We start from the raw sequence: 25,491 nt of genomic DNA on the forward strand, positions 1-25,491 counted from the left end.
TCCCCATTAAGTACAAACACATTCAAGGCAAACGAGACAGTAAGACAACAATTCCCATCAACCCACACTGCTTCCTTACATCATCATACTTATGCTGTGTTCAACGTCTATCGCGCCACACAAACATTTTGTGACGCGATGGGAGGGCTGGCCACAAGTCGCCGTATTTTAAACAGGAGTAACAGGTATTTCTTTTTCATTCAAAAGTATCGCAAGAAACGGCTCTCATCCATAAGGAGCTCCCAAATTGAACGTTGAAACTCGCCAAGTTGTGTCCGGCTCTGCATGGTGTGTTGTGAAACCACACAAGATGACAGTTTCTTTCTTCTCTGCAGACATTTCCACAAAAGATAAAGTGTCATACAGCTCCAAGTGTCCACCAACAAAAACAATATGTTTCCCTGAGCAGAGTCTGGCCGCTGGCAAGTATGTGACGTCGTTCGGTTTGGATATTATGAAATATCATGAGAATATAATGTGAACACAGCATAAGTATTTTGTTATAGTTTTGAATGAGAGACTAGTGGAAGAAATAACATACTGTGCATTTAAGGCTGCTAAACATACGTATGTTAAACATATCACTTCAATTCAAAGACTCATTAAGTGTCATGTTATATGCCACAGCGGGTGTGCTCTCTCAGGTGGTATGAACAGACTGCACTACTGCCTCCTCAGACAGTCATCTGGTATGTGTCACATCCTGGAATGGTACAGTATATTTTAATGGGTGAAAGGTGTGGGCACGCAAAGCATGCCAAAAACACATGACCGTGCGTATGTGTTAATCCCTAAATCACATAGATACTTGTGTGTAAGCAAGTGTTGCAGTGAGATGAGCTGCAGAGATTGGAGGACAGAGACGGTGACTAATGTGGCGTCGAGTACAGCTGCATTCCTCAGAGTTCACAAGAAACATTTATGCTCTGTAGTTTATGGGATTTATATTTTGACTGTTCTGCATTTACACTAGAGACCAGTGCAAGAGGTTGAGGGAAAGAGAAAAAAGAAATAGCAATTGCAACATTCCTACTTTTCATTGTCTTTAACGGTGAACAAACTCCACCCTTCCACTTGTCATTTTAATTCCCCTTTAATATTTATGTCCACCAAGAGGCTTCTCCTGACAGAATCTCCCGGCTGTTCACATCGAGACCACAAATATTTACAGTGCACATGCAGTTGAGGCAACGCACCAGTCAAGTCCGTCCACAGAGAGATGGATGTTACATTCAGGGATGAGTCAAAGCTCACCAACGCCACACGTCTCCTCTTGGGATCAAGAGGCTTTTATGACCTTAATATTGTAAACATTGTGCAATTCTTCCAGTATCATTTCTGAAGAATTGTTTTGTTACCCTCAGTGTGTTCCAGTCAGCAGTTCATACGGTAAACCGTCTAAATATGTTTCCTCATAATTGCAACATATCTGACAATAAGTAAAGACAAAAACAGTGATATACAAAATAGAAAGCACATTTAGTTTTTCTAGTTTTTTATTCTTTTAGTTCTTTTCATCTGTTGCCCCAGAGATCTGATCGTATTGTACAAAAGTAGGTAATGTAAGTTATGTGAACTGAAAAAAAAGAGATGCAGTTGAAAGTTCCAGAGAGAGTGTCAATAATTTTCTTCATTAAAATGATGTAGCTGGAGACTGATTACAAAACTTTCAAAGGGTTTTAACTCAAACTATTTTTTCCAAATGATCCACACCCATCATAATATTTCAGTCAGTCTCTGAAACCATCAATCATACTGTCTATAGAGACAAATTACAGTCTGGGGAATAGCTAATATTTCATGGCTTCAGTTTTCAGTACACTCTACTGTTTGTTTACAGTCCAGCTAACACGAGGCATGAGAATGGAGTTGTAGTTGAGATCCAACATCTGTAGCCATTTCTTTTTTCATACCACGATCAATTTTTTGGTTTATCCTTATGAATAGCTGTCAGCCATCTTAATTTAGAATTTTAAATGAACTTTAATTATTAATATTAATTCCAGTTTATTACTATAAATAATGAAACATTTTAATGCTTTGCAGTCAATCGCCTGTAAAGCACTTTTAATGGCATTTGTTCGAAAAGTGTTACATAAATAAATCTTAACTTTTATTATCGCTGTCATTTAAATGTAAAACCTATTATGTAATATTTCTGTTTTCTTTTTGATATTTTTTCTTCTATTTAATGTTTTTTACTAGAAAATTGCCATTTGAAGAATGCTGAGCCCTCTACTCTGAATGATAAACCGTATCCTTTATGCACAACAACTCTCCATATAATTTTCTTATCTTCCTATTCATATCATCTTATGTTATTCCTTTGTTTCCTTCATAATTTCATTCTCTCTCACTCTCTGTCTGTCTCTCTCTCCCTCTTTCTCCACTGATCAGCAGTAAAGCAGTCCTGAGCAGCAGAACAGAGCCAGTGCTGCTGACACCACACTAACACAGTCCAGAGCTCCTGTCATTCTCTCAGGCTACAGAAGAAGCTGATAAGCCAGAACGTGTGACAGAAGGAGAACATGTTTCACCCTCCTGCAGCTCCACTTCTCTTATCCACTTCCCCATTCCTCTGCTGATCGTATCCAAAGATTGAGGTTGGCATTAGAGCGATTCAACAATATTCTGTTTCGATAAACCAAACTGCGCACAATTAGGGTTCATTGTCCGTTTCTATCTGAAGGGATTCCAGTCGTGTTTTGTGGAAGAGGCTGTTTCACTTGGCTGCCGACAGATTCATAAACAACACTGCTGTGCACACAGTGTTTCCAACGGATTCCTTCAGCCAATGATAATAATAATCGTCTGACAGGCCTGAGGTTTGGTCACATTATTTTCAGATGTCTCAAAGAATGAATGTGAATGAGAGAAAAGAGAGTCCCTTCAAATCTTCAGTCTAAACAATGAACTCACCTGAAAACACACATCACCCATCAAGTTTATATTAACCAGAGCAACTTTAACCCAGGCTGTGTCAATCAAGAGCCCTGCCATGCATGTCAGTCAATTCCTACAACACCTACGGTTCAGCCAAGCCCACCAAGGTTAAAGCAAAGGAGTATTAAAGCAAGATGCTGGGTCTTTTTCTGAACACAGCAAACCCTTGTTGAGTTTATATTGTATGTACCTTGGTTATTTAGATGCAATTCCTTTTGGAGATAAACATTACTTTAAAGCAAGAGATCAGAAATAATTTGCGCTTGGAGCTTGAAATAATCAAACATTTAGGATTATTTTTTAAAAGTTGCTTTGGAAATTAGTTACGTGCATTTTATATTCATTTGACATTTTATAGATAATTTACAGTGCAGAATAAAAACATTTACTGCTGTATAAGAAAGTGAGTGAGAGACAGACAGACAGACAGAGGAAGCAAATCCTCAGCTGCAGTTACAGTGCCTCACTGTGTCCTTCCTTCCTTTTGTCTGCTGGGCCAACCCTGCAGTCTGCTCTCTGCTGTTAATTAAACCATTAAAACAGATTAATAAGCAAAGCGGTGGGGCTCCAGTCTCGACAACATCTGATGTGAATTAAGGAGGCGTGCTTTTTTGGCATGATGACCCTGATGCCCTTTGCTTTGGATTCTCACTCTGCAAATTCTCCTTCTTATGGCCTGCTTCTTATTTTAAACACTGATTCTGGGGTGACAGAGAGTCAGAAAAAGAGGGCAAACACTATCAATCTGCAATCTTGAAGTCAAGTGCTTTACCTTAACTGTGCAGTAAGTATTTTTCTTAGGCTGCATCCTACATACTACAGTTTCATTTAGAGATCCACCGTTTCAGAGTTACCAAAAATTGAGTTTAAAAACACTGCTGGTTCTGTTCTAGTCTAAAATTCTGAGGCTGCTTTTTTAATCAGGACAGGCCAAAACAAAGACCTTTTGGAAATGATAATGCAGTCAAACTTATTCACTTTCTGATTGGCTCTCACAACTTGATCAGCTGTGAACACAAAGCTCCACCTTATTGTCAGCCTTATACAAGAAATACCTGCTCATACTTTTCACCATTGCTGTTTCTTGTTAGTAGAACTTTCTAAAACTAAGCTAACAACTGCAATAGAGAGAATCAGTGTCATGTTTACACTGGCATGCACATGCCCATAACTAAATGGTCAAGGGATATATGTTCTTAGGAGTGTTATTATTGACACAGATTACTGCTATAAAGAGAGATTCAATGCTCCTCTGGACGCAGATTGTTTTTAGTGGAAAGCGTTTCCAAATGAAAATGAAGTACATGCACCAAAGGTGAGCCACCAAGGTCAAACAGAAACACACATCAGCCAGTGCTGTTCTGCATTCTAACATTACATACCGCTATTATCCTCTGTGAGTTTGCAATATTGTATCAGCCTTTATCCTCAAACGATGGAGACCACCTGCACCACGCTGTACAACATGGAGACTTAACAGACCAAAGAAGGGACACTTAGAAGACAAATTGTTCTGTCATTACACAAGCTGCTGCCAAGTGTTTTAACTTGATTGTCTGCAGTGTTGAATTTATTTTAAGCAACGCGCTCAAACTAAACATAATTTATGCAGTGCAAGTGAAGATCATCAATCACTACTGTGGTGGGACCTTTCAAAAAGAACAAAAGCTGAATTTGAGGGTTTCCTAAATAAAAGAGTCAATGCCACCACTTCTACTCAGAACAGACATTATGGACGATTCTGGAGATAAATTATTTTCTGCTCATCGTATTTGCAAAGCATATTTCTATTATTGTGGTTATATGATGTGGAATGTGGAAATAAGAAAGAGAATTGTTTGACCGTTTTGAAACTGTACAGCAAACTGTTTTGTTAAACATTTGAACTTCATATCATCAAGATTTCAGACTAAAGTGTGTATAATGTGTGATGTGTATAATTTTCCCCACACAAGACATAATTCCATATGTTTGTGCACACCACATTAATATCTGCATGGACATGCCTGTGTTTTCTTTCACATGTTTATGGTCACAAAAATACACAGACGCTCTTATCTGAACTCAGATTTGTGTCCAACCATAAAATGATAAGTCATGGATGGCCAGTGTTATAAATTACATTTTAAGTAGTAAGGAACTCAAGTATAAAAGGAAAAGGAAGGAAAAGCACTCTGGCAGGAGATGAAACAGATGTTTTAGTTCTTTAGATGGACATGTGTGGGACAAAAGTGGGAGGCAAAGCAACAAGAGCCACAGTTAGTTTTAAAAATGACAGCAGAATTTCTTTTTGAATGGAGAACGGAAAGAAATGGAGACATGATGGATCGTGATTTAAAGAAGGAAAGTGAAGGAGGAGAACAGGATGTGATGTGTCCAGCCGAGTCAGAGGTGAGAGAAGGCCATCCAGGAACACACACAAACATCTCACTGTCTCAGTCCTCCGTCCCCTCTGACGTTATTGAGTTTGCTGATTGTGATCTACCCCATGGACAGCTTAAGTGGAAAGGCTGCTTATTTAACTTTCACCTAAGTGAGTTCAACAGCAATTGGAGGCCAAGTTGCTGTGATTTGGAAGAGACACTAACAGGTACAGGAAACATAGCAACTAAAAATGTTAATAAAGCATGATAATTTTTAATTCAAAAACTTCTAGGCGTAACAAAAAACAGCAAAGCTAAACATGCCACAACCAAAGCTTTTACTGAGTTTGTTGTTTACTTTATTCTTGGGATTTGCTGTTTGCAGACGGTGGTTGCCACTGCTCAAGCTGTGGGCTGTTTCAAAGTAGATAGTTTGTCACGAGCGGTGACAAGTGGGGAGACATTTGCTGTTGGTAAGGAGGACAGGACTAGCTGTACATTTGGCACCTCCATGGACAAAGTACTGAATTTAATGTAAAGTGTTGTTTATAATTTTTGCAAAAGATGTAAATATTCGGTTCCAAATCATCTTCCGAGATACACAGAAAGACAATGTATAGGTATAAGGAAGATTTAAAACAAACAACTGCTAACCTTAGGAGATAGAGGAGTCAAATTACACTGAGAGAAGGTTTGAGGTTTACACTCGGAAAATTACTTGAAACACAAGTTGTAGTGTGAAGCAAAGGTTGGTAGAATATAGTAAAATCGTGGTTTATGCATCCTACCTGTGCACTCGTGCTGCAGACCCTTCCCATAGTATCCCTTCTCACAGATGCAGTCATACTGTCCGGTATGTGTGCCACATTTACAGCTTGCCATCAGGTCACAGCAATCCCTGCCTGCTTCACACAGCGAGGAGCAACGGGAGAGATCCTCCTGGATGTAGCTGCCTGTGGGGAGGTCTGTGGGTTGTAAATAAACAGAGATTGCAATTGGATTAAATTAAACCACCTGGAAATTACACAATTTACTAAAAGTGTTTTGGTTAATTTGACTGTGATAGCCCAACCAGGCAGGGCTGAGAGTGCACATGTTTTAAGTGAGGTTTACTGGCACAACTTCATACTGGTGCAAGGTGGATGAAGAAGGAAAAGCTGTGCCTGGAGTAAAACAATTCCTCACGTCCTCAGAATGACTTAATTAAACAATTAGAGGAAGCAAAATAATTTTTTCTTACAGGACAATATTTCGTAATACCGAAATGAAAAAAAAGGTGTGTAAAGGGACCGTTTCTGTTTTTGTAATTAAGACTAGCAACAGGATGAACTAGCAGTTACTTGCAGAACAAACACTTTTACTATAGAAGTAGATACAAATCTGCAAATATACACACCACATAGGTGTAGCTGACTAAAAAGCAAACAGCCACAGCAGGAAAAAACTGCTCTGAAACACAGCAGTAACTTTAAAAAGATAATAAATTTGAGACATTTTTCCAAACAAAAGGTTTGACAATGTAACTGGCAATCCTAACTGCTTGCTTTAATTTTCCTCTAATTGAGAGAACAAAACTACAACAACAAAAAGGAAGCAGACATTTGTTCGGAGTGGTTCATTATGAGGCTCTATGTTTGAAAAACAGAAAAAGCCTCTACTTTGAGGCTACCATTGGCAGAGTTACTGCGCAGCATGTGTGTGAACATGCATGTACAGTCTGCAAGTGCTCCAGTAAGATTTATAGCCCTCTACTCAGTGCTGTATTCAACGGTGATATTTTGTGGTGATATTTTAAGTTTTAAAGCCACGACTCGTTTCGTCTTTTTTACCAAACTGTGGGAAATTCCCCTCAAGGGTGGGAAAAGTGCCTTGCTCTGTTCAATCTGTACAGATGTGAGATCTAATGGCTGCTGGCAGCACATAACAGAAAAGAGACCATGTGAAATGCATGTTGTCAGAGTCCATTTAAAATATGGTCTGCTTCCTTTTAAGTACATGCTGAATTGTAACAGGGTCAACACCTTCATTTAAGAAATATTGCTATAGGTCAAAATGGTGATGATGGGTGAACTTCCAGCTTTAAAGAGAAAAAGTGTAGCCATGGTAGTTTTAACTTAAATAAGGCTTGATGTAACTCTACCTTGTGCAGCTCAATTGTGTAAGTGGGAATGTGGCGAGATATGTTACGTCTTTGCAGCAGTGAAGCGGGATCACAGATGTTTCTTTGAATTGAGTTTACATGATCCCCTGAGGGTTGTGATTCTGTCTTTAAGAGAAGTAAATTCCTTTTCTCACCTTCATGCAGTGCATGGCGAGCCAGGGCCTCAAACTCTGCAAAGTTGTGTACCAGATAACAATGCTGGTCCTTGGGTTGTGATGCCATGTCATGGAGCTCCCTGATGTTTCCCTGCCAGATGCCCAGAGTGAAGATCTCAACGCCACGTTCCCTAAGAGCTGCCGCCACTGGCCGAGGGTCTCCACCATTAGAGTAGCCATCGGTGATGAGGAAAATTACCTTGGTGGCATTAGCACGAGAGTGCCGCAGGATTTGCTGTTAGACAGGAAAATATGAGATTATTAAATCCTCTTTCACACAAAGAAGGTATTATTGGGATTTTTTTAACCCAAGTGAATGCTTTAACACCATTCCTGTTGCCAGTGGCTGGTCTGTCCTTTGTGTGAATTGTGACATCACATACATGCAACATTCCATACTTTTGACATGAGACAAAAGAGCATCACAGTTACAGTTGAGTGCTCAAGACAAACTCCAGATCTGCAAAAGACTTTTGACGACAGCACATATGGCCATTAATAAAGTACATGGAAAGAGATAATGGCTGCTTTTGCAACTTGCCTCAGCAAAGACATGGCCCAAAATGTGTTTCAGATCAGAAATGACCTCTATTGGAACATTTTGAACATAGCACACAGCCAACTTAGCAAGTTTGATATAAAAAATAAACATTGTTTTGTCAAAAAACTTTAATATTAAGTTGACAGGTGAGAATTGTTGCCTCAGTTAATGTAGTCATGCTGTTCCATTTATTGTAAAGAGTCAACCATTCAAATACACACATCACACACATTGCTGTGCCTGCCAACACGATACCAACTTAGCTCCAGCTTTAGTGACATGACTAAATTGAATAACGAAGAACGTCACACACAACCACTAAAAACAGCCCTCAATTCTAGGGTTCCTCAAAACCCTACATCAGCAGGACAGGCAACGAGGGCAGGACAGGGAGGAGGGACAAAAAAAAGGGAGAAAGCTCTTCAATTGTAGTTATTTCTCTTACAGAGTATAGACTTCTCGCCAGTGGTCTAAAACCACTGGGCAACACACACCAGGCTGCTGTGTCCGCCCCAGACACCGGCTATAGTTCCCAAACTAACTTTAGCCACCGTTTACAATCCACCACATACAATTAGACAAGACATTAAAGTCAGAGAAACATATCTTATTTTCTCTGGAGTAAAGAGAGAAAAATAACAGGACCATTTATTGGCTTTGCTGAGGAGGCTACGCTCAAAGTGTCTGGTTTTGTTCAAAGTGCGTTTTAAATGAAGTTTAGAGGCTACATGGATATAAACCAATTGATCCAACTGATGAAAAGAAAAAGAATTTGGAGCAATTAGGTTGAAAGAAAATGAGCCAAGATGAAGTCAGTAGGACAGATATCCACTTACTGAGTGAAACTCAGAAAGGTATATTGTTGGAAATATAAAGGAGCTAGAGGGATAACAGAGGATATTTGTTTGGAAAAAGTGCAGGATCTTTCTCTTGGCTAATGGGACAGGGGAGCTACACATGAGAGAATGTAAAATGCGCGAGGTGAAGAGAGTGGAGACAGGCAAAGGGTGTGACCACCGAGGGAGGGAATACAGGGCACGAGAGAAAGCTCTGGCCTTTATTGTCTAATTGGCTAAGCTTCAAGCAGCGACATAATTACAGAGCCCATGAGGCAAGGGAGTAAAAGAGGAAAAGGAGGATGGATGGAGAGAGAACAGAAAGGAGGAAAAGCCTGGTTTTTGTGATCCTCAAAGCTTCAGGCTGCCTGCTGCGCAAAATCCCAGCTGTCAGTGCACTACATCAGGCCTTCAATGCTACTCGACCTGGTCCTCATTGGCTTGTACCAGTTGTCAGCACAGTGTTAATTTTTAACATCTTTCCCCATGACAGAGCACAATAATACCTCACTCCCACTGCTTAAAAAACCTGTTTGATCGAAGGGTTAAACTGACTTTCAACCAGAAGGAATGTGTTTAATAGGCTTTCCATGCAACAGATGCAGGTTTCATCAGCCGTGGCTTTGATCTGCATTATTGGGAATACAAAACCAGAGTGAACGAGCTGATTTGTTAATGTTTTTTTGGCTTAAATTTTTGCTGCAACACAAGTTCCGGCATCATCTCCAACACATGAGCATCCAAAGCAGGAGCTTACATTTTACTACTTGGTACAGAGCTAAATATTTTTTTTTTTATTTGATTTTACTTGGGGTCACACCTAGGCATAGTAGCAAGCACTGTTGCCTCACAGCAAGAAGTTCACTGTTTCGAATCCCGATTCAACCAAGGGCCTTTCTGTGTTGAGTTTGCATGTTCTCCCTGTGGGTGCATAGGGTTTTCTCCGGGTTGTCCAGTTTCCTCCCACAGTCCAAATATGTGCAGAGGCTAATTGGACACTATAAATTAACCGTAGCAGTGAATGGTTGTTTGTCTTTATGTTTGACCTGCGATGGACTGGCAACCTGCCCTAAGTCAGCTGGGATAGGTCCAGTCCCCCTGCAACCCTCATGTAGATGATAAAGCTGTAGACAGTGGATGAGCATTTCATTTTATACTTTAGTTTACTTATCTTCATATGCTCCTTAAAGTTGTTTACTTGCCATTGACTTTGAACAAGGAGGGACCTAAGAAAATACAAAATAGTAATGACTGTAACATTGGCACTGAACACCATTGTGGAGGTATTGTTTTCTTTTTTGTTTTCAGGGGTGATCATTAAGTCACATTTTATATACAGGTGAAAAAACACCACAGGACAAAATAACTACTGGCAACCTGGTTTTGAGCAAGTCAAAATATCCCACAAATTTTAGCGTGAAAGAAGTTTAACAATGACTGGATCTGTTTGTGCACGCATGTTGTTGTCCTTTCTTACTGTGTAAATTGTTTTGGGATGGTCTAAGCTCTTTTATTAGGAGTGCGGTTCAAAGTGCTGCTGGGTCACAGTGGTTTCAGTTTCAGCTATGAGTCAGTGGTTGTGTTAGCAAGTGTGGAGATGCCACCAAACTGAGCATATGCATGCATAGCCACTAATAATACCCCTGTGAGCAGTTTCCACGTACTTAAGGTCAGCGTATTAACATAAAGGCGACCGCAGGAGCCAGTGTGTGGCAAAGAGATGTCCTTTAAAGTAATTTTCTACATGCACCTTATCACTCTAGGCATGCAACACAGAGAGCGATATTGACCAAATTCACTGTACATGCACCTGGTTTCCTCTACTGGTAATGCTGAAAAAGACAGAGAACGTGCAGATATGCTTAACATATTATGTTTATGTATGTACAATATGCCTATAATATGCCTAATTCAGTGGATTTTCTTCATGAAACAAATTTCCGCTAATTACCACACAAGAACAGAGGTTGTTCAGTAAGAACAGAGGGGAAAAGAAAAACAAAAGTAAACCATAGAGATTAAGAGTCATGTGAGGCTCAGCCAACACGTTGTTAAAGTTATGGCCACAGCAGGTCATTTGCTCTTTTGTACCAATCCTAAAAATGTGAACCTTCCTTAAATCAACTTAAAAGCTACATGAAACAATGGGATGAGAGCATTTTGCGCTAAGTCTTAACTGTGTCATTTAAAACAGCTGCTTTAGAGCAATGTTGTTTTGGTTCTGAAAACTTTTGAACCCAATTTATTGAAATGAACAAGGAATCCAATACCTCACTGTGACAGAAAAGTCAAATGCAAAATAAAAGGATTATTAAAGTGTTTATGTTCAACAGCTTTTTAACTGTCCTTGAAAAAAAAAAACCTAAATAATGATTTGTCTGTCAACAAACAAGTTTTCTTATGAGTGAAATTGTGCAGTACTGCAAAACATCATCATAATGCTGTATTCTTCTCAAACAGTTTATTGTTGTCAATTTGGCTATTGCACTTAGCTGTATTGCTGTTTTGATTATTTTGCGAGTAAATGGTTAGCCGTCTCCTACATAGTTTTCATTTTTCTCACACTATCATTTCTTTCAAACTTCTTCAGCATCCCATGCATTTTCCAATTAGACACTCGGCAGACACTTCAATGGTCCAAAGAAAAGATAATAAACCAGCAGCAACGGAGCAGTTGAAGTGTGTCTGGTGTGGAGCCGACGATATCTGTCAAAGCAGTGGTGATAGCCCAGGGATCAGTGGGTCTGGAGGGATTAGTGGTTAGAGCTAGAGAATCTATCTCCGCTCCAACACGCCTCAGACTTTGGCAAGAGGCAAGAGATGACACTCCATATGTGAAGCTGGTGTCCACTTTTAAATGGTAGAATCACAATCACACAAAATTGTACACAGAATAATTGATGCAATTATAGTTGAGGATCTCAGAAAAGGACAATATATTTTGTGCTTTTAGAGTGTAGAGTGATCCGAATCCAGTCTTGATTGCTTGCTCTGCTATTCTTGAATGATACCATCTCATTAAATGTGGCGTGTTTGAACAGACATATTCTCCTGACAGACATTACTGCCGCCAAAATGATCTTAGCTTCATGTCGGAAACCCCCGCATCACAAAAATTCTGTGGATTAACTAATTTATTGATATTATTAAATATTATTGTACAAGTCTAACTCACTGGAAGCTTGTTAATGTATAAAACTAACTTTCAATCCAATCATTCCATTAAAAATGCCAAAAATCATAGAATGGAAGGTCACACTAAATACTGCTTTTGGCTATTTTGTTCAGACTTTTTAATTTATTTGTTAATTTTGGTGTGAATATTTTTCGTCATTTTCTTATTTATTTCTCGACACAAATGTGGGAGATGTGTGATGTATTTTGGATACCTGAATGAATAATTATAAAATGTAGAAGTCGCTCAAGGTTTAAAGGGCATTTGTTACAATGAGAGCTATTTTGAAAGATATTTTTGGAAATGGCAAATGCTTTCTGAAATGCCATACATGCACAATGCCACCATTGTCATTTTTCATTCTCATAATAAATCCTCAATATAAATGAATAAACTCTATATATTAAACAGTCAGTCCAGTGATGGAAATAAGAATCATTATTCTCAAAGTCTCAAAATCTCCAAACAGATGCTTGTATGATTTCAACTTCAAAGACAGGCACCTCGTTGCATTTGGCAACAGGGACTAGGAAATCTTTCAACACCTTGAGGGGGCAAATGATGATGCCAAGGTACACCAGCTGCCAATCAAAAGCTTATATATGCATGGCGACTATTCTGAATGTTAAATTGACCCCCACACCAATCGACAACATGCTGCTGGTCGCCAATTAGCCCCTCCTGTGACTTTGATCAGAACCTGAACCCACATGGACTCAGGCAGAGCTTTATGATTTGAACCCCAATGAAAAAAGGCATAAAAAGACAAAGTCAACATCACTACATAAGTCAAATGCTTTCCTTCGTTTAATGCTTATTACAGTACTGGCTGGAAAACTTGACACTCTCTTTTGAATTTGATGTGTAGGATCTTGAGATCCAAAGATCAATAAACAGTTACAGTTTTAATGAAGATAAGACAACAAGAACAGACGTGATTTCTTCACCCATACCGATCGTTCAGCAGTTGGTTTCATCAGGGGTTAGATCAAAAGTACTGTATATGTGTCCAAACTTGCTGGAGCTGTTTTAATCAATTAGTTTTTAATCCCAAATAAATTATTGAAAATCCTTTAGGCTTTAGCATTTCTAGATAATAGATACTGACACAGCCAGAGAGATAAATCCATCAGTTACTTCCCTGAGATCCATCTTTCAAAAATAAAAACAAAAACCTTATTAGCACACATTCCACTGACTCTGCAACCTCACTGTGCTAATTTGGAAAGCTTTCACCCCGATGGTCGGAAGCAAGAGTGTTTGTTTTTACAGGGTATCTGCTCATGGCTTGGGTGGTAAGAATAACAACAACAACTCTGCAGGGCCCAACAGAACAACATGCACACAAGTGAATTACACACTTGACCCAACTTTGGTTTGGTTGTGCAACATTCTCAGGGACACATAGTTTGGATATTTGAGATAAACCAGGTCACTGTAAAGGATACTTCCTGCTCTTTCTGGTCAGATCAGTGAAAGTCCACAAGCTTCATGCCACAAACATGTTGTTTTTGTTCCTCAAATGTCACATGATTCACAGGAATGGGATTTTTTCCCCCTAGTTCTGGTGATAATTAACTTTTAACCCTGTTTAGATCCGATCTGAGAGTCAGTGAATCCTGAATATATTGTCATATGAGAGCATGTGTAAAACACATGTTTCTGGTGGTATTAGTGAACATTTGTCTTCAAGCTTTGATGATGCCCCATGATTCTCACATATTAGTTTCATGCCACATAATCTGTTTCTCTTACTTTATTACTGAAAAACTTTCTGTGTTCAGTGAGTAGCCACACAGTGGGAGAAAAAAGCTTGATTTTTCTACAAGGGGCCACCCAGGATGCAAAGAACCATGTTTTAACACCTGTACTGCGAATCAGTTATTATTTACAATAAACATGTCTTAAAGTCCTTAAGTTAAGTTTTTCAGATTTATTTCCTTCCTCTCAGCCTGTTAGTTTGTGTTCAACAGTGTGGTATGTTAATCAACTTGCAGAGACTTGAAACATCTCTGTCTTGAAACGTCTCAGATACAGCAGGCTAGCCATCTCGTAAATGTCAAATCGTCTTTTTTGGCAGCGTTAGGTTATTATTGCCTGCTAAAGCAAGTTTGAAAAAGTCTCTCACGCTGCTTCTTTCAAGGAAGGCTTCTTAAACACCTATGATTTAAAACTAAAAGAACATTGCCTTTGGAGACGAGGCTAAAAACCAAACCCACAGTTCTTTGTTTCAAAAGGCAGATGTTAGCAAGACAATACTCAGATGTTCTGATATGTACTCACATGGAAAGTGATATACTGTAACGTTTCCTGTGTCGGACCATCTAAAACCATATGGTACAATTTGGGAATTGGTCTGCAATCAAGCATGCACCGTTTTCCGTTAACAGATGAAAATGTGCAGTATTTTAACACAGTGAACTTTTATATTTAGGTTTAGATGGTGAATGACTTTCTCTACAATGGCAGTGGCAGCTGAAGAAGCCTTGCTGCGGCCCAGCTGTTTCTTAACCGTTATATGTGACAGACATAGTGACAAACACCACAGAGTCAACTTGCCAGGATGAGTCAAACAACTGTCTATGACTATTCATTCACACTGCGGATCTGAGCTGTAACATTACTGGAAATGACACCGCAAGCATTTCTTTGTCTTGACCAGTGCCCAAGCCAATATAGCAGCCAACAGGCTACATACATAATGTTACACTTTTATCTGAATTTTCAGATAAACAGCATGTATAATCATTCCATACTAACAACACAAAATGTCCAATCAGGCACACTGGGCATGCATGTGCTAGTGTAAACAGAAACTAGATTATTTTTCCTCTGCACTTGTTTACATAGTTTCTGAAAGTACATTTAACAAAATAACAATTGTAAAAGTTTGGGAATGTGTGAGAATTCTATAGTCACATGCACAATTTCAATAGCATAAAAGTCATAATGGGATTATATTGCCATATCCACTAAAGTAAAAGTTAATTGTACCAGTAAGCTCACTAAGGGACCTCCAGAGATAAATTATACGGAAAAGATAAATATTATTCAGATAAATAGTCATTCAAACATTAGTGGTAAGTCTTGTATCTTCCCATCCTGAAGAAACTTGATGGGAATGTGTGTGTACAAGGAGTAGACACGAAAAAAGGAGTATCATATTTTAAGAAAGATTGCTCATCAATCATTGTGCGTTAAGTAGAGGTTTCGAAAACCACAGTTACACAGAGACGACACACTGTAGATAATTGTTAACCTGTCTGGGTTATACTTGGCAAAATTTTAGGGATGGAAAACTGTTCCTTGTACAGAAGAGTCATTATAGGAAAATGCTCCCAATTTGGCAGTATTGGTATACTTACCCTGACAAAATTATTTTAAAGTCTTCAGTAAAACCTTTCTATGTAATGACGACAAGGACCAAATAATGACTAACTAGTGCAATGCAATCCAGGGTGTTGCAGAAGAGAGTGCGGACAGTCAGTTAATTGTGAGACACAGCAGGGTGGACAGCTGTGTGTGTTAGCATGATGGTTTCTGTCACAACACCATTCATCAATCTCAGCAACTCAACCAGGAACAACAGTAGAGAGAGATGGAGTAACACAGGGAAAAAGGCAGAAACTAATTTCACAATGTGATGCCAAATGGAAAGGCTATCAAGGCTGGCAAATTAGAAACCAATTCAATTATCCCCCACTCGCCTCTCTGTTGTGCTGATGAAACCAAGCACTGACAGAAACAATCTAGGCAATGACCATGCTCTAATCAGACACGCCATTCTGGGTAACTGGACGAGGAAAGCAGGTTTGATTGAGTGGGAGAAAGAATAACAAGAGCAGTAACAGTCGGAGAGCCAGTTGGATGGTGCTGGCCTCAGCCTGGCTTAGCTTAATTGTTCATATTTATTATAAACTGTTTTCCATCGCCATGGCAAGTTTAACAGTTTAAATATTTAAATTGCCTGTTTATTTTTTTTTGGTGTGTGGTTCAGAATACACCAAAAGCTTGTTTTAAGATCAAATGATAATTTTGAGGGTACTAACCACTACATGTACAGTCACATGTTCTGCATAATATGAAATGTAAACTAAAATGGAACAAACTGAAGTTATGTTAGCAGAAATGCCATTCAGTTTTTTGTCAAAGCTGGGAAAATAACACCCGGTGTCCCACGGGAGGACATCTTAGAACAGTCAGCTTGGTGTTCATCCTCCTACAGTGAGGAGATGAGACAACTGGGAGGAGCCATCCCTTGTCTGAACCGAGTCATAGGAATTCTGCTGTGGATGTTGTCCATCCTGCGGTCTGGGAGGTCCCAACTCTTCCTCCTCTGCAAGTAAGAAAGCACATTCAGGCCAGCTAGCATTGTCACCCCGGAGTGTCACAAAGCCGTCAACTTGTGGCTGATTTTCGGTCACAGACAGAAGGTTCCTGAATATGCAAGTGTTGCCCTCCCCTTCGGGGCCATTTTTGCCCTCCTGCCAACAGCTGAGAAACTGTGGCAAGTCAACACCTTTGCAGTGCTCCAGGGTGACAATGCCCAGCTGTAAATGTGCTAGTTTACCTGTGGAGGAGACTGCAGAGAGTTGAGACCTCCCAGGGCTGAAGGAAGGACGCGCTGTTCTCAGTCCTGTCTATCAGCAGCTTTCCTCCCAGTGGATGCGGAAGAACACACTGAGGCTGTAAGCTGTAAATGTCATGCTTGCATTGAAAAGTACGGATGAAATTCACACCAGAGATGAACCATTCCAGAGTCCACATGGAAGTGGTTTGAGACCACCAGAGTTTGGTTCTTTGATTCGAATCAAAGGTCTCAAACTAAAAACTTGGCTCAGAAAATCTAATCACCAATCAAATCACACTATCTCTCACTCCTAGGTTAAACACAGAACACAGAACACATTGGACTATTGATAATTTTCACTATTTATTATGGGTTTACAGAAAAGAGCTATTAAACAATGGCTGATCGTTACGAAGAAAATAATCATCAGGTTTATTGTTAGGACTAGGTTTTTAAGTGCAAGGTTAAACTAAAACAGTGGATTTCTTCAAATGCAGCTTAGTGGCCATGTTTATTTTATTTTTTAAATAACCAAAATCAGATGTTATTTTATTCCTTTGCATCAACAACAACTTGTATCCAGTGGTTATTCTATGATTTACTAGAGTAATTCAATTTTTTGGTATAGTTCTGTCAGTTAATCATGTTTGGATGTTTTGTGGGATGCCTTTGAGCAACTAGAAAAACCGGCATGAAAAATACTGCTGCTTTCAAATTTAAAAAGATGTGGAGTGAGTGATATTACAGTGAGTTTCTCCTCATCAACTATTGGTCTGTTTAGGTTGCAGAGAAACTTTTCGGACCTGATCCTAAAACCTGAGATGATTGTGGTACTTTAAAAAGTTTTCAGTATCTAACCTGGCCTGCGGACTCTGTTCAAAATTATGATGAGACATAAAAAGCTGTTTTTTTTACAAAATTATGTCACGAAGTGGAAGAGATCGCGTGAGTTATGTAATTTTTGAGAGATATACATGAGATCATTACCTCACTAACTGAGCACAGGGAATCCATGGTACCATTTCTGTGGCTGAGCATTGATTTGGAAATAAACAAATGTAATAGTGTGGTGAAGTGCAGAGCTTTTCCTGACTCCAGACTGGCACGTTGAAAGTGCTTATATGTAGGGAATGATTTGGGGACTGTCGCCCTCATAAAGCATCCATGAAAATGTATCCCATCTTGTCCAGACTTAGCTCAGACCACACTGCACACACAGACGCAGCATTTTCCTTTGTTATGTTGACTGGTGTTGCTGTAGTTGCATTTCTTCCTCATGCTTCTCTCTCTCTCTCTCTCTCTCTCTCTCTCTCTGTCTGTCTTCCCCCCATTTCTGCTTTAGAGGCATTTGTTTGTCTTGGCACCAGTTGGTGGTGGAGATTTCCTCTAACGGAGGAGGTAACTGGAGCAATGTCAGTGTTTGTTGAACAGATTAATGGAGAGGTTTCAACTTATTGATTGTTTGTTCTGGACTCAGCCCTCATCGGTAAGATAAATAATATTAGATCTCATGACATCAAAAGGAAGCACAAGCTGGGAGGTCATATGAGGAGGCACTGTGAGGAGACAGTTTGTGTCGTATGGCTCAGCGATCATTGGCCTGGGTTACCTTGAATTTCAACAAAAGCTATTAACCTCAACATAAATCAAGAGAACTTTGGAGCATGAGATGATGCTGCATATACTGTACTTATTCTCCAAAACAAACTCACAAAAATATGAACACAAATATGCCGTTGCTGGGAGACACCTGCGTTTCGTGTGAGGATACCCTCAAATGAAACCCATTTGTATGTTTTTGAGTTCTTCGTTCAAAATTAGTTGGGCGTCTAAAGCGCTCACAATCGACTCTTGGGGGATACGTTTCTTGCCAACACTCAGTATTTCAAACATGAACTGATTACAGTTGAAGCAAGAGTGTATTTCTTTCTAAGGCTGAAATCAGAAACTGAAATCTTGCACAATCAAACCTGGGACATGTTAAAAAATGTTACGTAAAACTCAAACAAAGAAAGTAGGATGTAGGCTTATTTGTGGGCTCACACTGATGTAACAATTACTTACTCTTAGCAATTTACACAAACATGCATTCGTACAGACTGTCAGATAAAGACGTACAAATACACACACACTCACCAAAGAAAACAAGCCAATGGAATCTGGCAGTGTCAAACTCTAACCTCAGCATAGCAAGTGGTTTACTAATAGACCTATGTGCCTTAGTTCATAAGAACATGTTATTTTGTTTGCCACTACTGGCTCTTTTAAATACTTTTGGTTGCTTCAGGTGCCAAATGTATGATGCTTTTGGTAAATTCTAATCTTAACGTGCCAAAATAAATCCATATATTTGAAGGGCTTGTGTGATTTGTGTCTTTAATTACAAAGCTGTTGACTGTACATGGTTTTGAGAGCATGCAGTGGGATTTCAGAAGTGTGAAGTTAAGTTGTTGTTTTTCATGTTTGTTTGTTTTTTTCATTAAAATTACAGTTCAGTTACTCACCAAAGCCAGTTACTGTTAACTGTTTAAATGCATGATGATACCTCACTATAGCACATGTTAGTAGTGGATTTAAGATGTTTTAATATTAATTCTGATTTTATTACCTTGTCTGTCCAGAGACCACCAAGTTTATTTCCAGCTGTAGGATATTCCATGAAACCAACACAGAAAACATATGAAATCATCCTTGTTGATATATGCAATTCTTAAATGCTGATATTTACTTGGATTTGCTGGTTGAAAAGAAATATTTGTGCTGCCAAACTTTCCTCTATTCTGCCACCTGCCACATCCTGGCATCATCCTCACATTTCAACATCTGGCTCAACAATTGACCATGAGTGTCTGAAGCACAGTCTGGCCCTCTGTTCCAGGAAATGTGATGGTGACACAGTGCTGATGAAATAGGATTTGAGTTATCTTGTGTATCTTTTAAAAAGTGCTTATGGAATACTTAACAACACTCATTAACAACACAAATGGCACTGCTGGTTTTAATGTATATATTATTAAACTGAAGTTAACATGCCTCTTACACAAGAACCATTATACAAATGATGAGTTTTTTCAGACAGAACTGTACAAGTTCCATTATCAATGCACATACATATGATTGCAAATCTTAAAATCCAATACAACGGTTGCATAGAAATTGTAGTTTTCAATCTAAAGTTTCAACCAGTTTTTCAGCAGTAGAATCTACTTTTCCATCAGCATTTCCAGCTGAAGCGCAACCTGCTGCAGTTGTCTCTCTTTACTAGCACCATGTTACTGATTAGCTCTCTCCTTGTCTCCATCAGTCTGAATGTAAACTGGATCTCTTCCTTTGCACATTGCGCAGCCTCAGTTAGGTCTGATAGTATTGCTTGACAGAGCCCGTTTTCAGATGGAGGTCTTTTCGGTTCACAAAGACCACATGGAGGCAGAATAATAACATCAACAACAACCAAATCACTAAAAGTGATGCACTGCAGCTTTAATTAGCAGATGTAATTATTATTTTACTTAAAATACAGCAGTTAAATTATGGACTTATAACGGCTAAGAGACAAAAGCAGCATCTTCAAATATATGAAGGAGCAAGGCTTTCAGCAGCACAGACCACAGGAGCTGTTGACAGTCAGTTCCTGTCCAGCCTCACGCTTCATTGACCTTTCACCTTGCCAACAAAGAATTATTCTTCAAAGCCTCCTCGCCAAACGTTTCTGAACTCTCACTGACCCCGCCCCCTCTACTTTCATTACTTTCTCTCTCTCTCTCATACACACACACACACACGCATGGCTGTGTCAGCAGCACCTATCAATTGCTGAGCAGTATTTTAAGTGAGAGCCAATCTGTGTGAAGGTGCATGCATGTTCATGTGTGAACGCACACTCAGTGGAAAGAACAAGAAGCATGTTCAAGTGAGTGAGCATGATGTGTGTAGGAAAGCGTGTGTTCACAGACATAGGTCTAAAGCTACCAAATGGTATAAATACGTGAACATGCTTTATTTGAATGCTCAAATTAATTACATATTCTAAAAAAAATATTGCGCATCAATTTCCATCAATAAAACACATTATGAAGGTTTGAGGTCACCTAAGTGCATTATTGACCTTTTTAGAGCAGTTAGTTTGACATAGTTTGGCACTGACATACCAAAACAGTATGCATTGTTTGATTTACAAGTGATGCAAAACAAGTCCTTGGATACACTTGCAAAAACTCAGAGCAATCAACAACCGTATGGGTATTTCAATGGCCAATCTTTAGAATTCAGTGCAGCTGATTGCCAACATTTACTGTTTATCAGCTTATTGGTCTGACTGGCAGACTACAAGAGCATAGGTGTGAGTAAGATTGACTGAATAGCCGCAGTAGTGTATGTATTTAAAGGTCCAGTGCATGAGAGTTAGTGCAATCTAATGGCATTAGGAAACTGTGGCCTTTACAAACCATAAAGGACGCAATTCTTCTTGATTTGCGTTAATAAACTTCTGCTTCAAAATGCACTCTCTGGCCAAGATGAAGAAAGCAATGCCCTTACCCAAAGCACATGTAAACGGCTATGAAAACCAAGCAGTTATTATCATCATCTAAAGTGATTATACAGTATACAAATAAACTTATGGGTAGAATACTCAATTACTGACACTGAACCTTAAATGTTATTATTTATTTTCTGGTATGACTAGTCAATATTTCTAATGTGAAAAACAAAAGCCATTTGGGGAGAAACATAAGTGAAGGGTTCTCAGTTCCAGTCTGGTTCCAGATGTCTGAATCGCCACCCACATCTTCTGCTTTTTCAGTGTTTGAAATCTGGTGTTGTGATCAGTGACGGCTCTTTCCACAGTTAGAAAATCAGTCGAAACAATCTGAGCTTTGTAATCGTCCTGTACCAGTGCCAAAATCCATTCTAAAATAAAAGAGTGACAAGCATGGATAAAATTGATTCAGTTCTCTTTAAATTCTTATGGCGCCAGCCATGATACTCCTTCAGAACTATTTGTTGGACGGTCAAATAGTTTCAGAAACCCCCTCCCGCACATTTTCCTAATGATGGATTGTGAAAGATGGGTGTGGGTGTGTGGTTGTGTCTGGTTATTTCTGTAACTTCCTGAAGAATACAAGGTGACATTCACACCCATGTCACGTTGTGATTCACCACCAGAGGTGAGAAAATTTGCAGGATTTGAATTTCTCTATACTTCTCTACTTCTGTCACTTTTCACCACACCATTCAAGTTCAATGCCATAAATGTCTTTCTGTAGAAACTGTCTGACAATGTGTCCAGTTATTCCTAATTTGAAACAACATTGTGTCCCCACTTTATTTCATCCTCAGAAGGGCTGTAAATACTTTTGATTTCAAATGTGGTCTGACAACAAATAGTAGGACCTACTGTACCTACAAGTACACCTTGGTTATCATACACTTGGCATGATGGCACGATTTCTGGAAAAGGTGACATACCCTGCTAGGTATACACATTTCTTTAATCAATATGACATTTACGTTTACTTTCACCTAGGTTTCTGTGCTGAACACAGTATCTGTCATGACTAAGGAAATGCAAGCTCAACATTACATTAAAAGTACTTTATGAGTGCATTAAATTCAGGTTATCTTACTTTGTGTGCTTTGGGAGCAGAAGTGGAGAAATCTGAAGATATAAGTTAACAGCTTCAGCGAATTCCCCACATCTGATTTTTATAACAAGCCGACACTCCTCCTCACTGCAGTCATTAAATTAAAAACCTTTTCACTGGGGAACAATTATTTATATGCTCCAAATACACAAAAAAGGCACATTGATGGATGTGTAGACCTGACGTAGAGAGGTCTGAAATTACACATGTTTCTGTTGAGGTGGTTTAATGGCATCTGTGTTTAACACAGCTAGGAAGTGTATAATGATTGCCCTCTCTCCTTTGCCGAGCTCATTCCAATGCCACATTTTTTTGGAAAAAGGGTGAAAATAGGAGGGTAATTTTAACCTCAGTCTTGCAAGAAGCAAGTGAACAATTTCTTTTGAGCCTGTATTCAAAGACAAATCAGTGTTTGGTAATTTGCACTGTGGCAATTTGACTGACTGCTGACGCATATAGCAGGAAGAGAGGAAGAAAAAATGATAAAACACTTGATTGATGCATTGCCTAAGTAAAATGACACTTGTTGCAGTTCTCAATGTCTCGCTGGCTTTTGCTATTTCCCCTTCTTTTCTGTATTTCTGCATTTTTAAGCTATGAATGTTGACATCTGAAGTCACTAAAAACTAGCTTATCAACAATCACATTCATTTTCAGTAAGATGTGGGGTCTGAGTGATGGCTCTGGTTATGTTTTCAATCTTCAAGCTCTGTTTAGCAGAGTGACCACATCCACTGAGGGCATTAAAAATCAAAAGTCTTCTTTCACAAGCATGGGAGCAAACTCTTGATACATCAAGTCTAAATTGGTGTCATGCCAAATACTGCTTATCATTATATAGTTTTTAGTCAGTGTTTTTAACATACTATATGGGTGTCTCAATAAGGCTAAGGCAATCAGGGATTAAACTGTGTTTTTTTGACCAGTGGGAAGAGTATATTATGTATATGCACATCATTTCTCAGTTTATTTTAATATAATATTCCAAAGGTATTTATATGCCTTAATAGAGCAATTTGAATTTCCCACTGTCGGTATGATGCTATATCAATACACTTGCCTCATCTTAAGAAACGAGGCCTTGAATCAGTGCTCATCATGGCTGTGATTTCATACATTCATACATAATCATACATTTCCTTGAACACACGCAGTGTTTTCCACTGACTTCAGTCACCTCATTTTCCTTCAATAATTCTTTCTTTAACAAGAGTTGCCGGTTTTGGCCACAGAAAAGCCCAGTTATTTGACTGCAGCAGCTTTCCATAGCTGTCCACAGTGTCCAAACTAGTCCATACTGTGAACACTGATGTCAGCAACTAAAAAACACACAAGAGCAAACCCCTCAATGTTGGACAAAAGGCATAACCCACAGACAGACCAGACGGCAGAGTGGAAGGTGACAGAAATCTGTCCGTCAGAAATCACCAGGTGGTCCGAGTCAAATAATTTATCAGCAATCATTGACAATGTTTCAACAGAGTCTAGAACAAAGAACACTTTCACGCCGCAACTTTAAACAGCTCGACTTCGAAACTCTTTAGTCTGTCTAAAAGTTGAACACACTCTTGACGTACTGTTCACACACATCATCCATATCCATTTCATATCCATTCAGCGCCTGCCAGATCCCTCATCCAACATCATTCGCTTTGTGCAAACACTTTGTGTTAGACGTTGTCTCAACATTGACTAGTTTGTTCCTGACAGAGGAAGAAGACCAACCAGAAAAAACATCAGATAAAAGAAGATCTGCTAAGGTCTTATATTGGCAAGTCTGTGGCTGTTGTAGAGAATGCAGATGGAACCAGCTGTTGAAGGAAACCAGTAACCTTTGATTTGGGTTTTTTAAAAAGAGCTATTGGATTGAAAGATTTTGTTCCAAATGAGATATCCAACATTTGGAAAATCTATTAGAAAATGGTTCAAACCAAAAGGATTGAAAGAAATTGTGCTATTATCTTTTGTGAGACTGTAAATCACCACATGCTAGCCTTGAATGTTTGGTTAAAAAATTATTCACAGACAAAATAATTTAACCTTTAATTCATTTCTTCAATTGGGCTCCATCTGCAACTGCAAAGATAAGACTGCCCTATCTGGCAACTTATCTGTGAAGATCTACAGTCTGGTTTCCTAACAGGTCAACAATATTTGAGCCATGACTGCTGAACTCAGCCAAACTGTCAGTGTGCATTTTTCCACTGTAACTGGCTACCTGTCAACGCTTCCAGGGAAATGTGATCGTGGGAGAATTTTTAAAGGTGGTCTGTTATCAATACATGATGACAGAGAAGGGAGCTGAAACCTTTGAAAATAAATGATCTTTTAAAAATGCCAAACAAAGCATTTAAAGGTCCAGCATGTAACACTAAAAAGTCCGTATTGGCAGAAATTGAATAATAAAGTATGTTTCTCTAAAAGTGATTTATCACTTTAAAATAAAAATAGCTTGGTTTTTGTAGTCTTTGTATAAGCCTTTCAAGTGTAATTTAGGTAAGGGCTTTCCTTTGCATCACCATGTTTCTACAACAGCCTGAACAAAACAACCAGGGCGTCTGTTTCGAGTTATGAAGGATAAGATGTCTACTCAACATAATTATTTAAAGCAGCAATAGACCAACTTATGAAGTTAAAATTACTTACACAGTGTAATGTGATACAAGAATGACAACATCCAAGTTTATATTGATCTCCTATAAGCTTTTGCTTTCACTGTCTTTTTGCCACTGGGATGGAGTTTTTGAGGAAAAATGTCTACTGCGTTATACTGGATCAAAAACAATCGGGAATAGCATGCACACGCCGCTCTCTAGGGCTGCAACTAACGAGTATTTTAAGAACTGATTAATCTGTCAATTATTTTCTTGATCAATCGAGTACTTGTTTGGTCCGTTAAATGTCAGAGAATGTTGAAAAATGTTGATTGGCATTTCCCAAACCTGGAAATGTTCTCAAATGTCTCGTTATGTCCACAAACCAAAATTATTCAGTTTTAATGATTTCTTTGTTATATGGAGCAATGAAAAGACAATATTATTAATATAATAATATATTCATATATTATTAATAAAAATCCGACAGCTTGTTTTAATTATTAAAGGT

The 25,491-nt window shown here is 38.9% G+C and overlaps 1 protein-coding gene across 3 annotated transcripts in view; it reads right to left on the bottom strand.

The window, feature by feature from the left end:
• The window catches only part of svep1 (sushi, von Willebrand factor type A, EGF and pentraxin domain containing 1), a 96,636-nt gene that overhangs the window by 60,054 nt on the left and 11,091 nt on the right, over positions 1-25,491 (bottom strand). For all 3 annotated transcript variants that reach the window (XM_058623514.1, XM_058623515.1, XM_058623513.1), the window contains exons 2-3: positions 7,602-7,857; positions 6,095-6,271 (exon numbers count right to left, since the gene is read on the bottom strand). In XM_058623514.1, coding sequence (XP_058479497.1) covers positions 6,095-6,271; positions 7,602-7,857 — 433 coding nt within the window. The remainder of the gene's footprint in view (positions 1-6,094; positions 6,272-7,601; positions 7,858-25,491) is intronic.

The sequence above is a fragment of the Solea solea genome, chromosome 3, assembly GCF_958295425.1.
Source record: "Solea solea chromosome 3, fSolSol10.1, whole genome shotgun sequence".
Taxonomy (NCBI): domain Eukaryota; kingdom Metazoa; phylum Chordata; class Actinopteri; order Pleuronectiformes; family Soleidae; genus Solea; species Solea solea.